The sequence below is a fragment of the Anas platyrhynchos genome, chromosome 22 (genome assembly GCF_047663525.1).
Source record: "Anas platyrhynchos isolate ZD024472 breed Pekin duck chromosome 22, IASCAAS_PekinDuck_T2T, whole genome shotgun sequence".
Taxonomy (NCBI): Eukaryota; Metazoa; Chordata; class Aves; order Anseriformes; family Anatidae; genus Anas; species Anas platyrhynchos.
The window spans coordinates 4674034-4688437 of record NC_092608.1 but is presented as its reverse complement, the minus strand read 5'-3'; the positions used below and the strand labels follow the sequence as shown (position 1 = coordinate 4688437).

General features: G+C 58.7%; 1 protein-coding gene across 7 annotated transcripts in view; it reads left to right on the top strand.

The window, feature by feature from the left end:
• The window catches only part of CASZ1 (castor zinc finger 1), a 171605-nt gene that overhangs the window by 113817 nt on the left and 43384 nt on the right, over positions 1-14404 (top strand). For 6 of the 7 annotated variants that reach the window (XM_072026896.1, XM_038166757.2, XM_038166760.2 and 3 more), the window contains one exon: positions 9102-9671. In XM_072026896.1, coding sequence (XP_071882997.1) covers positions 9146-9671 — 526 coding nt within the window. In that variant the 5' untranslated portion in view covers positions 9102-9145. Of the gene's footprint in view, positions 1-1069; positions 1240-9101; positions 9672-14404 lie in introns of those variants that run through there. The other variant, XM_072026897.1, reaches the window with a different exon arrangement.

The following is a 14404-nucleotide window of genomic DNA, read 5'->3' as shown; positions in this document are numbered from 1 at the left end:
TTAAAAAATTTATACATAAATGCTTAAAATTGCATAAATTATTTAAAAAAAAAACATAGTAAGCAATTTGCAATCCCGATCCACTTTTCCCTCTTTTTCTTTCCCTCGTCATCCTTCCCTTCCCTTCTTTCTTACCAAAAAAAAGAAAAAAAAAATTCCTTCCCTCTCTTCCCACCCGGGTCCCCTCCCTGTCTGAAAATGCGATGCGTCCAGAAGTGCACATGGATGGGTGTAAAATCCACACGATTTTAAACACGACCCGCCGCCGGCCCGTGGAGCCTGCCACAGGGGGAAATAACAAAAAAAAAAAAAAAAGAAAAAAAAAGAGGGGGGAAGAAAAAAAAAAAAGGAAAGAAAGAAGTTTGGATATGATGAGTGTTCCTCGCAGGCGTGGAATGTCACCCACATATCCTGGAGATTGTACTGGGGAGGTTTATGATGGTTTCCCATTGATTTGTTTCCCCGACGCAGCTGCCGACCTCTATTGAGGGACAAACATAATCAGCACTGACGCAAATTAGATGGTTATTCGTTTTGAAAATTGACAGAAAAACAATAAAAAAGATGAAATGCTCCCAAATCAATAGATATAATGAAATTCAAATAATCCGAGAGATGAGGTCTCCATGGCAACTGATAATGTGGAAAAGAAAACAATTTAATAAAGGACAGACACACTTTGAAAACAGATTGGGCAAAGGGAAGGCGGGGGGGCGAGGGAGCAAGGGGGGCCGTGGGCTGGGTGGCGGTGGGAGGGGGCGGCGGCGGTGGGGAGCCGGCAGCCGGCTGCCTCTCCGGTTGGTTGGCGGTGCCGCGGTGAAGGATCACTGTCCATCCCAAGGACGCTTGCCATAATTAAGAGAGGCTTTCGGTCCAGAAAGTGCAGATTCAGGTTTTAATACACAAAATTATTTCAGGAGCACTGAATCGGAAAGTCGTTTGTTATGACCTTCCTGAGAGGCCTGGAGCAGGGCATGTTGGAGGCGCGGCGGCTGAGCCAGCTGAGTTATGGCATATTTGTGTTTTTATAGTGCGGAGGGGAGGGGGGAAGGGGGGAAGAAGGTTAAACAGTATTTACAGCTCAGTTGTTTTCAGAAAGGAAAGAGAAATAGAGTTCATGAAAAGATGCGAGCGGAAGAGAGCGAGCGAGGGAGAGGCAGAGACCCCCCGCCCGGCACGCTCCCGCCGCGGGGACGCCGGCTCCAGCGGGACGCTCGCCGCCGCGCTCCTTGCCTTGAGGTGTGGGGGGCACAGGGGCCGGGGGCGCAGCGGGGCCGGGCTGGGGCGCGGGGCTGGCCCTGCCGGGGCCGCCCGTCTCCTCTCAACCAGCCGCAGCACAAACCTCTCCCGGCACGGGGCCGGGAAACCCGCGCGAGCGCTGCGCTCCTACGGCCAGCTCTCCCCGCGTGGGTGCTCGCCGAGCAGCGCTCGGTGCGCTGCGGGGAGCTGCGGCCACGCACACGTCATGCTTGGAAGGCTGCAGAGCACGCAGGGCGTTGGTGGATGTCGGTGTGCCTTCCTTCGCACGCCGTTTGTGCGCTCGGAGCTTCCCAGGTTGCGCGTGCCGCAGCGCCGGGTTGTGTGTGCCACCGTGCGCACGGTGCTGCGCCCGCACGGCCACGTTGTAGGGTGTGTGCACATCCCCTCCGATGGGTGCTTGCGGTGAGCTCGAGCACGTGGATGGGCTCACGAGGACAGGGGGAGAAGATGGTGAGCCCTGCTGACCAGGAGAAAGCGCAGCAAAAGGCAAGGCAGAATTAGCCGTGGTGCAAAACTGCGATAAGGAACTTTTTCTGGGCCTCTGTCTCTTGGTGGTGCAACAAGCACGCGGGCTCCCCGCTCCCGGCGCTGCTCCTGCCTTCCCACTGCAGGTTGTTAGGGTGCTGACAGGGGCCAGCTCACCAGCAGCCTCCCAAATCCCCGGGGTGCGCAGGGAGCCCCTGTCAGGAGGAGCTCGCTTAGCCCCTGCCCTCAGCTGCTGCCACCATCAGCTGCTCCCAGAGGCTTTGGGCTTGGGTAAAGTGTCTTGGGACAGACACTAAGAGGGACCAGTGATACTGGGGGTGATTCCCTTCCCAGGCTGTATCCCAGTGTCCCTCCCAGCTCCTGGTTACTCCCCCAGCACCAGGAGGTGTGTGCCATCCACCAGCGTGCCCGCCCTGCAGTCACCAGGAGTGCTGGGGCAGCACGGGCTGCACAAAGACAGCAAAGAGAAACCTCAGCAAGGTGGGGCTGGGGTCTCCGTTGTGGTGCTGAGCAAGGAAACTCCATTTCTCCCAAAGCCTGCCCCAAAAAACTCCTCCCCAGGCGATGTCCGGAGGCTGGTACCAGCACTGGGACATCACCAATGAGTGGGGGAGAGCAGGGAAGGAAAACCCCCGGGGCTGAAATGGGTATCTGGGAAACGTGAGCTGAGTTAGCAGAGCAAGGAACAGGTTGCCAAAAGTCCTCCCCGAGCCTTTGCACATCACCAGCACGGGGTCAGCAGCCCCTGGGCTTTCTCCCTAGGTCCCCCTCTCCCCCCTCACTGACTGTTTCCCTGCACCCCTTGCCCTTTTGGCGATCACAGGGGGCTCGTGTCTCCTCTCCAGGTGGGCACAATCGTGGCCACGGAGAGGGGAAGGCAGAGCCCGTGCTGGCATGGGGCTGCCCCGACAGCCGGCCTGGCATCGTCCCTCGCCCCTCTGCTGCTTTCCCCTGGGTTTTCTTCACAACCTGTGGGCAGATTGATGGTGGGCCCGTGAGGTTAGCGGTTCCGCTTGATTTATAGAGTTACTTAGGCTGAGTGAGGCCACTTAGGATAGTAAACCTTTTAACTGGACTAAAAAAAATTAATAATAAATAAATAAGGCGAGGAGGAGAAACTGGACCAGCAAAGCTGATCCTCTCGGCTCGGTGTTACCTAAAGGACTCCGAGGACAGAAAGCTCCCAGGGAGCGTCCTCGCTGCTGCTGAGGACAGGTTTTTGTGGCACCAAGAGCAGGAAACTCTGAAAACATTTCAGCACTGACAGATGCACTGCGGGCTTGGCTGCAGGACGCTCCTGAAAGCGCATCCAGCCGCCCTGCAGCGGTGCTGTCCCCCCCGGCACCACGTGAACTGCAGCAGCAGCGAGGTGCTGAGCCTGCGGAGTTGGGCTAAAGCTCCGACAGCTGCAGGGCTGCGGATACCCAACGGGACGGGGGCAGAAAGGGAAGGGACAGGCAGGGACAAGGTGCTGGTGGCGGTGCCCCGGGGTGAGCGGCAGCACCAGGGCGAGCTCTCGGAGCTGGGAGCCGGCGCGATCGCAGCGCCTTCGGGCTCAGGTTTTGCGACCTGCTGGGGAAGAGGTTGTGGTGAGCGTTCCTAAAGAGCTGAGCGCGAGGATTAGCCCCGTCCTTTCCCCTCCAGCTGTGCCGAATGCCTGCAAAGAGCCGGGGGGTGGCGGGGAGCCGGTGCCCGTCCTGAGCCTCGGCCCCTTGCACCACTGCAGCAGCACCAGGGCTGCGCTCGGGCCAGCTCGCTCCTAGTGTGAGGTCTGCGCTGCCTTCCTCTCCCTGGCCAGTGATATATGGCATAAATTAGGCCTCTGAAGGGGGATACTGCATCCTTAAGAAGAAATATGTCCTCATTTTTCTTAAACACCGTTTGCACTGAGTGAAATGTTTAGAAGGGACGCTGAGGGATAACTTTATTTCTTACTAGGGAGTTCAGAGCCGTTCAGTTAAACCCATAAAACACTGGGAGTAGGGAAGCTGACAGCCTGCCCGTGCATTAGAAAAGCCATTACTCATCTGGGGGAAATTCGCCCCATGCCGGAGCCTGGCGTTACCGGTGGGGTGGTCCAGGGGAGGATGCGGGATCATCTCCCGCGGCCATCCTGGGGGTCAGCGGGATGCTCGGGGTGGAGGAGGCTCGGGTAATACTGGTATCAGAGCACAGAGCTGCCAGGCAGACCTCGAAGCACCGGGTGAGCGTTGCGGGGTTCAGCCAGGTGGGTCATCGCCCTCCTTCCTCCTCCTCTGCGTGGGAAACGAAAGCGCAGAAAGCTGGGGAGAGCCTGGGTTGAACCGTGCCTGAAAACCAGGCTGGCAGCCAGCGCTCCTGGCTCCTCACCCCCTGCTTCAGCCTCTGAGACCGAATTCCCTCCCAGAGCAAGGAGCGAAAGCCAGGAGCCGGGACTGCGGGGTCCTGCAGGGCTTCCAGGAGCACAGCAGCACCTGCACGGCTCCTGTGCCGAGCCCTTGCTTTCCCGTGGGATTTAGAAAATGGAAAGAGGAGGTGTCGGGGGTGGCAGCAATGGCAATTCCTCCCTCGGCTGGGGTTGGGGCCGGGTGGGCTCCTCGCCCCCCGGTCACCCGGCTCCGTGGCAGGCACGGATGGCATCAGCCACCATGGGGGCGGTGACTTTCTGTTTGGTGCTTGATTTTGGAGGCCTGACACCAAAAGATTTAATATTTGTTTGAAATGAGAAACAGTTCTCAAATGAATTTGGAGAGCCTGGGAATTAATGGCAGCTCCCCCCCTCCACACACACACACACACACACACACGCTCCCCTCCCCGTCAGCTCAGCCCCCCCTTTCAATTTCTGAAGCCTGCTGATTTGAATATTTATAAATATCAGTAAATTATTTATTGTAGCAATCTGCTGTGCCATTTCACCAATCGCCGTTAACACTTTAGGGCTCGCTCTCCAGGCGGACGCGGCTGCAGGGAGCGGGCACGGGGGGTGGCAGCGTGCCGGGGCCACCAGCACGGCTCCGGCACCAGGAGGGTTTGCGCCCACCTTTTTGGGGCACCAGAGGAGCTGGGGCAGGACGGGGACCTCTGAACTGGGGGCACTGGGAGGGGATGAGGCTGGAAAGCCAGGCTGGTGCTGGTGGGGACGATGCCCATCGGGGTGTGCCGCTGGCTGTAGGTGCCCTTGCTGGCTTTGGGGACCTGGATTTGGCTTGGGGAAGCTCCAGCAGTGCTGGATCTGCCGTCCTGCCCCTGGTTGAGGACCTTCTGCCCTTGATCTGTTTCTCTGCTTCTCTTTGCCCCTTACCACAATTCTGGCTAAACACTGCCGCTGAGCAGGTTGAGCCAAGGGGAGCTTACAGAAGGGAGCCGTGTCTGGCCTCCGTCCTTCTGAGCCAGGCTCTGGAGTGGGAAACGGGGAGAAAAGTGGGCTGGTGTGTGGCTGGGGATGCCAGTGCTGAATGCAGCCGGACTGCAGGCACAGGGCAGGGTCCCCGGCTCCCCCCCCCAATTCATGGCTGGGGTGTGCAGGGAGAGCCCTGACGGCTCGGGGGAGGCAGGGAGCGAGGACACCCTTACGGCTGCCTCCCTTCTCCTCCCAGGGCCGTGCTCTCCTCCTGCTCCTGCCCAGGGCAGAGCCGGGCCCAGCTCCACGCCCGGGGTTTTCCCGGCTCGGTGCCGCCGGGGCGCGGGTGGGCCCCGTGCGTGCAGGTCGTTAAAGAGCCTCTGCGAGCTCCCCAAGGCCGGGCAGAAGAGACAGCATCCACTAACCCAAGGTCATTTCCTGAGCTAAAAGCAATAAAATGTTTTATTGATAAACCGGAGAGGGGAAAATACACAGGCTGCATCCACTCCCACACGGCGTGGGCCAGGCCGGGGCTGCTGCTGCCTTCCCTTCGCCCTGGCCCTGCCTGGTTTGGAGGGGAGCCATGTGCCGGGGGGGCTGCACCTTGGGCTGCCTTCCCCGCTGGGATTTGGGGCGTAATTTGGGGGAAACACTCCGGGTTCTGTCCGAGGGCCGTTCCTCCTGCCCTGCCTGGGGCTCTCCAGCGGTTAAAAAAGAAGAGCCCCCCGCGCAGCGCGCCGGCCCTCCTTCCCTCCCCCTCCCCGCCCCAAATAATGCCGTTAATAATTAATCGAATGAGAGCTTGCAGCTCCTGGAAAGCTGGCGCTGGGACCTCCCTCCTGAACGGAGCTGCTCAGCTGGGCTGAAAACTCTTCAATAGGAATATGAAAGCTCCATCTGTTCCCCGCGCCCGGCCCTCTGAAGTGCCGGCGCGCCGGCCCTCCCCAGCCAGCACCCCCCTGTCCCACAGCACGAGCCCTCACCCCTCCTGCCCTGCCCCTCCCCAGCCCCTCAGCCCATCCAGGGGGGTCCCCAGCCCCCCCAGGCTCTGCCCACACCACCCGAGCTCTCCTCCCCCCCGTGCCAGCCTCTCAGTGCGCTGCCACGCGCCGGGGCCCCTCCGTGCCATCCGCGGGGGCCGTGGTTGTCCCCAAGGCCAGGTTTGTCCCCGAGGGACACTGAGCGGCGTGGTGGCTGCTGGCAGGGTGTGGGGCCGGCGGGGTACGCTGCCGGGGGCATTGTTTTGCCAGGAAGTGCTCAGTGTAAATAGAGCATGTGGGAGAGTTTGTCCTGGGCAGAGATGAAAAGTCGCCGTGACAGGCGCAGGTTATAAACGGCTTCCTCGGATTGATGGGGAATCAAAACATTCCTATTGGGAAGGAGAAAATGAAGGGGGATGTTTACTTAGCCGGGAGTCTTGAAACAGTGCCGTGCGGACAGGGGGTGATGTGGGGTGGGGAGCGGGGCCCCCACGGCTCCAGGGTCCCTCCTCTGGCAACCCTGACCCCGGGCGGGCGCGGGGTCACCCCGCAGCACCCCAACCCCATACCCACCGCCTGGGCACAGATGCTCTGGGCCCTCCAGGGCCATGTCCAGCACGCAGGGTTCCCCTTGTCCCTTTGAGGTTATCAGGCTAAAAGAGGGGAACAGGAATAGTGAGGTCCCTCCTGCTCCAGAGACACAGAAATAGGGGATGGAAAGATAAATGATGCGTGCGGGCTTGCCGAGAGCTGGTCGCAAAGTTGGCAGAAGAAGCCGGGAGTCCTGGTTCCCTGCGGTCATACGTGCACAGGTGGGATGGGGATAAACACAGCATGGGGTCCTGCTGCCCCGGGGCACGTCCCATCCCGGGAAGGTCTCCAGGAGGGCTGCTTTGATGAGAGGGGAGAGGGGAGGGAAGGGCAGGAGCCGGGTGCAGGAGCGGCGGGGCCAGGAATGGGAGACGAGTTGCAGGCTCCCTGTAGCTGCTGCGTACGCAGCAAGTGCAGCCTCGGGAACGTCTGTTCCCCTCTTCCTTTGGATAAATATTTATATATCCATTTGCCGTCTGGTGCACGCACTTGGCTGCTCACCTCCAGCCCAGAATAATGGGACCTGCTGCGGCTGCGGGGCGGGGGGCAGCGGCTTGCTGCGTGCCTCCCTTCCCCATCACCCCAGCTGCGAGCGGGGCTGTGATGGGAACGGGGATGGGGAAGCACCGGGCAGGAACGGGGCCGGCGCCTGCCCCGACCCCAACCAGCTGCACCCCCGGAGGCTCGGAGCCCCCCGGCACGAGCCCTCGGGGTCCTGGCCGGGCTCCAGCTGGAGCTCGCAGCAGCCTCCGCAGAGTCCCGACGTGGTGCCCGTGGCGCACGGGATGGGCCCGCGCTTTCTGCCCTAAATAGAGCGGGAATGTGACGGGAAGGGAAGGAAGGTGCCAAGGCGCAGAGGCTTCGGCGGCGTTACGGGTGCCTGCCGGTGCCCATCTGTGCAGGCAGGGCGGGGGGATGTGTGAAGGGAGGCGCATGGGGAGGTGCAGGGGGGGTGTTTTTTGGGGAGACGGGAGGCTTTAACCCATCCGTGTGAGGCTCCACGTGGCTCCGGAGCAGCTCCGTGCCCGCAGGGGCAGGGATGCCCTCGGGGGAGGCAGGTGCTGAAAGCGCGAGGGCACCACGGGGGGCTCGGTGCCAGAGGGGGGAGCGCCGTCGGGATGGGTAGGAGCACATTTTGCCTCGCTTTTTATGGGGTTGATAGGTGTGTTGGGGGGCGGGGGGGTGTTTTCCTCGCAGTCCTTGACAGGGAAGCGTGTCTGAAGCTGTCAGGAGTTTACGCTAAGCAGCCACTCGCTGGCTCTTGGACAGCAGGTCTAAAGTTTCAGTCTGTTTGTATTGGGCTGTCATGTTACGGGATTAGGGGCTGTCACGATGGCTTCTGGATGCATTGTAGGGGGTCTGATTAATCTCGGCGCACTCCTGTGGAGCTGCACCTCCGGGCGGAGCGGCCACGAGGGCCTCCCCGTGTCGGTCCCATGGGGACTCGTCCCTCTCCCAGTGGGACACGCTGTCCGGGAGCACATCTCGGGGACACATCCAGCGATGTGTGTGTGTCCCCAATGCTTTACGGGTGCTCTTCCTGAGCCCGGGGACACAGAGCGGGGTCTGTGGTGGCACCTGGCCCCGATTGCAAGGCCCAGCTCTTGCCTTGGGGCCTTAAACCCTGCCCAGTCTGCGGGGACTGTAAATAAAAAGAGAGGTGAGGCAGCGCAGCTACTTTAGAGTCAGGTTCTTGCTTTTATTTGTGATTGAGCCTCGCTAATTGTTGGTGCAATAATCATGCGAGTGACTCCGTGATAGGGACCATTTAGTTCAAGATTCTCCGTGACCTTGAAGTTAAGACCTTACCTTCTTCCCTTCTCCCCCCACTTTCTCTTACCCCTCCTTTACTAGCTGTCACATATGAATAAACTACATTAAAATAACAAACCCACACTAATTAGCTGATTGTGCTGGGAAGTGCGAGAGCAGAATTTCCTGTGTGTGTGCGAGCAGAGCGAGCAAAGGGGCCTGATCAACTGATGCCAGCCCCGGGCGATTTTCTCATTTTTTTTTCAGCACACCAGGCTGGGGCTGCAGCGCGGGCACTTCCCAGTGCTCCCATCAGCCCTACTGGTTCTCCCTGCTCCGTACTGGTTCTCTGCTCTGAGCCCATGACTGAGCTCCTCACCACCCCTAGGGTTAGACGAGGAGGCTGCTCCCTGCTCCAGGCGTTGGGGTGCTGCCTGGTGTCTTTTTGGGGCTGGGCCACACCACGCTCACCTTCCCGTGGTGTTTGGGGCCTTTTTAGTCCAGTTCAGTCATAAACACCTGCCTGTGCCTCGAGGCTGGTGGGCTCCGTTGGGACGGGCAGGTTGGGAGCTCGGTGCCTTGGTGGCAGTCCCACAGCACGGCCGCGTGTGACAGCACCGGGGTGGGGGCAGCCATTTGGGGTGCCGGGGTTCCTGGTGTCCCGATCCCTCTAACGCCCTTCCTCGCTTCTTCCCCCTCTCTCTTTGCAGCTGAAAGAACTATATGCACTGACGCAACCTCAGGAAAACCCACAATGGCTGCCAAGCGCAAAGGCGGCCTGAAGCTAAACGCGATCTGTGCCAAGCTGAGCCGCCAGGTCGTCTTCGACCACGGGGGAGCCGAGCAGGCGCGCGCGGACAAAGGGCCGCAGCGGGAGAGCAGCAACAAGGACCTGCCTCAGCCCGGCACCAAGGAGCCGGGGACGGAGTTTTCGGATGGACTCAGCCGCGTGCAGAAGATCGAGGAGGACAAGAGGAGGGAGGTGATCGAGAAGTGGGTGAACGGGGAGTACAACGAGGAGCCCTTGCTGGGGCGGGCCGAGGGCAAGGAGTGTAAGGGCGTCGAGAGCGTGGAGGTGCCCCCTGAAGGGGTTTACATGGTGCAGCCCAAGGGCTGCAGCGACGAGGAAGACAACGGGGACGAGGCGGACGCGCTGAGGGGCTCGCAGGATGGCGCCTTCCTGGACGACAGGGACTCCGACGGGACGGCCTCCAAGGACGATGCCTACCGGGCCTCCGGCGGTGAGGCCGCCTCCAAGCTGGGGGCAGGAACAGCCTCAGGTAAGCCCCCCGCCACCCACCCCTGCACGGGGCAGCTCCTCGGCTGTGCTTTCCGGGGACGAGGCCGAGCTGCTGGGTACCTGCTGGCTGTAGGAGAGGGGTGGAGGCTCCCGAATCCCCCGGCTGAGGCCTGCCTCCCTGCTGCGTCTTCGCTCTTGGGACCGTGCCCAGTTTGCTCAGTGCCCTTCCTCAGTGGGTGTGCGTAGGGAGGACGGGTCTGGGTGACTCTCCCCAGACCGTAGATCCCGTGGCAGGGTAGGGCTCCTTCCCTAGGCTCCTTCAGGCGATCCACGTGGGGGTAACCGCCTTGTGTGTTGCTTCCTGGTCATATTTTTCTGCATGGAAAAACAAACAAACAAACAAACAAAAAACAATTGCACCCTCGTGGCAAATCCCTGGTGGATTCTGCAATGTGTTCACACACACCCTGGCAGTACGGTGCGGGCAGGGTGTGTAAGCTCATGGAGGAGGACACCAGAATCCATCCTGCGTCTCAGCACGGTGCACGCTGCCGTGTGCTGGCATCCTCACCACCATTCCCATCTCTCCCATCTTTGTTGGATGGGGCCAGCGGGGCAGGATGTGACAGCCAGGCTGTGCCAGAGCAAACCCGGGGTGTCTGCACCCCCTGTGCTTGGACCCCATGAGTTTAAAACCCCCCCGTGGTCAGGCAGTGCTGAGCCTCAGCTCCCACTCTCAGCTCCGCAGGGCTGTGCTACCATCAGCAAGTGTGGTGCGAGCCACTGTCTAGTGCTAACTTTCTTCTTCTCCTTCCTTCATCATCCCCTGGTTTTGCCCAAATTCCCCTTTTTTGGCATCAAGCAGCAGCCTGCAGCAGAGATGCCCAGTGTGCAGCCAGCCCCAGCTCCTGCAGCCCCCGCTCGGGGCTGGATGCTGACTCGTGCGCGGTTGCCGGTTTTCCCCCAGGCTGTGTGCGCATTTCTTATTTTCACTGAGCTCCTGCCTTTTTTTTTTCTGTGGCTCATTCAAAAGCTGAAATCAGCAAGAGCTCCTGGGGAAAGCCCCAGCTGAGTTTCTTGCTCATTTTCTGATACCCGGGTCGCCCCAGATTGATTTTTGGGGGCCGGATGAACGCTGAGCCTCGGTAAAAGCTCAGGGCAGATTGAATGCTTGGTATTCGGGCACAGCAGCTCCCTCCCCCTGATTTGTCACTCAGCTGGGCTGGAGCCGTAATTGAAAGATCTCCCCCTAATCTGCTCCACCTGCGCACACCCCTCCCCTGATCCCAGCACTTTGTGAATCCATCAAACTTTCCTCCTTTTGTGTGTGCCCGTGTTTTCCTCCTCCTGTTAATAATGCAGCCGAAACTCATCTCCGTCTGTCCGTTCCCCTTCTGGAGAGGCACATTCTCTAGTCTTCACGAGTTCAGTGGCAGCGCACATAATTATGCATATAAGATATAAACAGAGCTGTTTAATTATCCTTCGCCACATCAGTGACAGAGTAATTAACAAACATTGCAAGATCAATGAGGAAAAGTGTGACCTTCAGTTTCCTTTGATAGGAAAGCCCTTGTCGTTCCCAGACACAAGGTGATTGTGCCTGGACTCAGTTCTCAGTTTGTTTTAATTCCCTTCAGCCCGCATTTGCAGCTTTTCTTTGCCACGAAAACTAAAAGGAGGGGAACCTGGGATGTAAAAATACGTTGCCAACCTGTGGAAAATGAAAAAGAAGAGGATTCTCGTCGGGTAGGAGTTCTCAGGAAAATGCTTTCCTAGGGCTGTGTTGTCAAGGGACTACACAAAAATGTGCAAGCAGTCGTGGGGGGCTGGAGGCTCATTCATATTTAGGGCAGGTAACGGCACGTGCGGGGTCAGGTTCACCCCACTTAGGTTTTGCCTGGCAAAGGGACATGCTGCCAGGTCTGGAGCGTGCGTTTCGAGAAGCCTGGCGCTAACGTGGGTGGCGGCATTTCCTTGGAAAGCACAGAGCAAAGCCTCTGGTGCTGGAGAGGACAAAGTTCTCCTCGTCAGAAGCCGTGCTCCAGAAAATGGCCTCGAAGCTCTTCGGCACCGAGCCCCCTTGGTGTTACTGAGGGCAAGGTAAATCACTGCCACGGGGTTTGGGGCTGCCTGCACCCCAAAGGAGTTCTTTCCTGTGCCCAGGGGGTGGCGGGAGGCTCCTGTTGGGGCCCCTGTTTTTTTCCTGAGCCACCCATTGGAAACAAGGGCCTGAGGAGTCGGTGCTGAGCCTTGCCTTCTGTTCCTCCCTCCCCATCAGCAGGGAAGGCTGTGCAGGAGCCGCAAAGCTGGCGTCCATCAGGAGACGGGTGTCAGGCTCTGGACATGCAGATGCGTTTCCTCCTTCATTCACACACCTCTCCTGCTCCCTGCCCGCCCCATGCTGCTGCACACACATTTATATATAGCATTCAGGCTTCCCCGAGCAGGCTCTGACAGCGATCCCTTCCTACACCCCCTCGCTGGTGCCCACATACCCGGGAGATTTTCCTACACCATCCCGTGCTCTTCCCTCTGCCCATTGCTCGCATACTGGGCTAACGCAGTCACCGGGAGCTTCCCCCCGTGCAAGCTCTCAAAGTTTTCCTTTCTTTTCTTAGCCTGTTGGCTGCGTCCCGCAGAGGGGAACACTGGCCCTGCTCTCAGCAAGGAGAGCTTTCTCTCCAAAATTTCCTGGGGAGACTCCACTGGGGAGAACACGCACGGCGAGCGCCAGCTTCTCAAAATTTCAACAGCCCCCAAATTTCCACCTAGGGAGGTTTCCCCTCCCAAGCAGGCTGCAGGGCAGAGCCGGGATGCCCCATCCCCCAGGACCCAGACCTTGCTCTCCATTTGGGCTGTTTTGCTTTTCCTTCCATATATAGTGTGCTGCTGCAGGCTATTTTTAGCCCCCTTTTTTTTTTTTTCCCTTTTTTTTTTTTCTTCTTTTAGCCAGCTCGGGATCCTTTGTGATACGATAGCTGCTCCCAGACACACAGATCTCTGCTCTTTGGCGATGCCCACAAATGGAGAGCGGCAGCGAGGGGAGAGGGAGAGCCCTTTTGTTATCACACAGAAGGGGAGAGAGAAAAATGCGAGGCAGGGGGAGGGCTGCGCACTTGGCGCGGGGATTTTGTTTCCCAGCCGCTGTCCTGCTGCCTCGCCTCTGCCTGCTGGGGGTCCGGGGGGAGCTGTGTGTCGGGGACAGTCAGGGCTTGGCCGGGTCTCAGCCTCTTCGTGGTGAGCCCTTCCCCTAGGTGCCTCCACCAGAAGAGCCTCAAGCCCTCCAGGCAGCCACCCTGCGAGTCAATGCGGGTTGGTGTGGGTTTAGGGGACAGAAAGCGAGCTGGTTTGGGGGATGAGGGGTTAAATCGAGGGTACTGAAACCCAAACTCATGCACGGACCTCGCAAAGCACAAAAAAAGACCTGAAAAATCACCTTCTCCCATGGTTTTGGGTAGTGCATCTAGTTGTGCCGGCTGAGGTCTAGCCACACGGGTACCAAAGATGCTTTCCAACACCAAAGGTGCAGAACAGAGAAATGTAGAAAGGAGCTGGTCTCCTACAGCATTGCATTTTCCCCGGTATTACAAGAAGATGCTAGGCTTCCTCGAATACCTTCTCTGGGTTTGTAAGTCTGTGGGGCCTGAGCTGAGCTGGATCTGCAGAACTGACTGGAGATGTGGGGCTGGGCAGGGTCTGGCTGCCTGCTGGGTCCCGTGTGCTGCACGTCAGGAGGAAGAAGGGGAAGGGCTGGCTTGTTCAAGGCAGCAAAAAGCACACCTGATCGTTGAATTTCCTTTCGGATCCTATCTGTGGTGGGCTTTCTCCACCTGGAGCCTTGCAGCTTGGCCCAGGCTGGCTGGGGTTTTGTGTGCAAGGCTGGGAAGTCAGGGGTTGGGAAGGAGGCTGGGGGATTTGTACAGGTCCAGAAAGGGGAAAAGCAGAACAAATTTAACAGAAACGGGGGCTTCTTGTAACACTTGTTAGACCCATCAGGGATTTCTGGGGATTAATCACCTTTATTGCTCATAGGGTTACACTAAGATGGAGGTGGAGAGGAGAGAAGAAGAGGTAGGAGAGAGAACAACCTGAAAGCAAGACGGAGTGATTTGAATTCATTAAATTAAATGTGTGTGTGAAGGATAATTTCAATGGCTGTGGAAAAGTATTGGCTCAGGAATGTGACTCTCATGGTTGTGCACGTTTTGGTGCCTGTTTCAGGCAGCCTCTCCCTCCGCATGGTCCCACGGACACAGATCTGTGCGAGCTGCTGGCTGCTGAGCTGGGACTTCGCTCACTCACTGGGACTTGTGTGTGCAAAAGTGCTCCAGTAAATCCGTGCCCAGGCATCTGGCATCCCAGCTTGTCAGATCCCAGCTCCTAGGGGCCCATTTTCACACCTCGGATCCATTGACCAGTTCTGTGCCTTGATGCTTTCCTTTCCAGCCACGTTTCAAGTCAGCACTGGTTGGGTTTGAGCTCCGGACCCAAACCTCCACCTGCTGCTGGGGCACCTGCTGGCCCCGGGAGCCTTGGTGCCCCCGAGAGCTCGAGGGAGGGAGTGGAAGAGATGACGAGGGAGGTTTGAAGGACTCCTGCACACAGTAAATCCTTACTCTGCGGGAGAAAGCAAGAGGGAGAGGAGGAGGAGGAGGAGGAGGAGGAGGAGGCGAGGAGGAGGGACGCTGTGTCAGACTGAAGCCTGAATGAGTCCAAGCTGCCACGTCAGAGCGATCTTTATTTCCTCCTTTCCACTGATATTGGGTGACC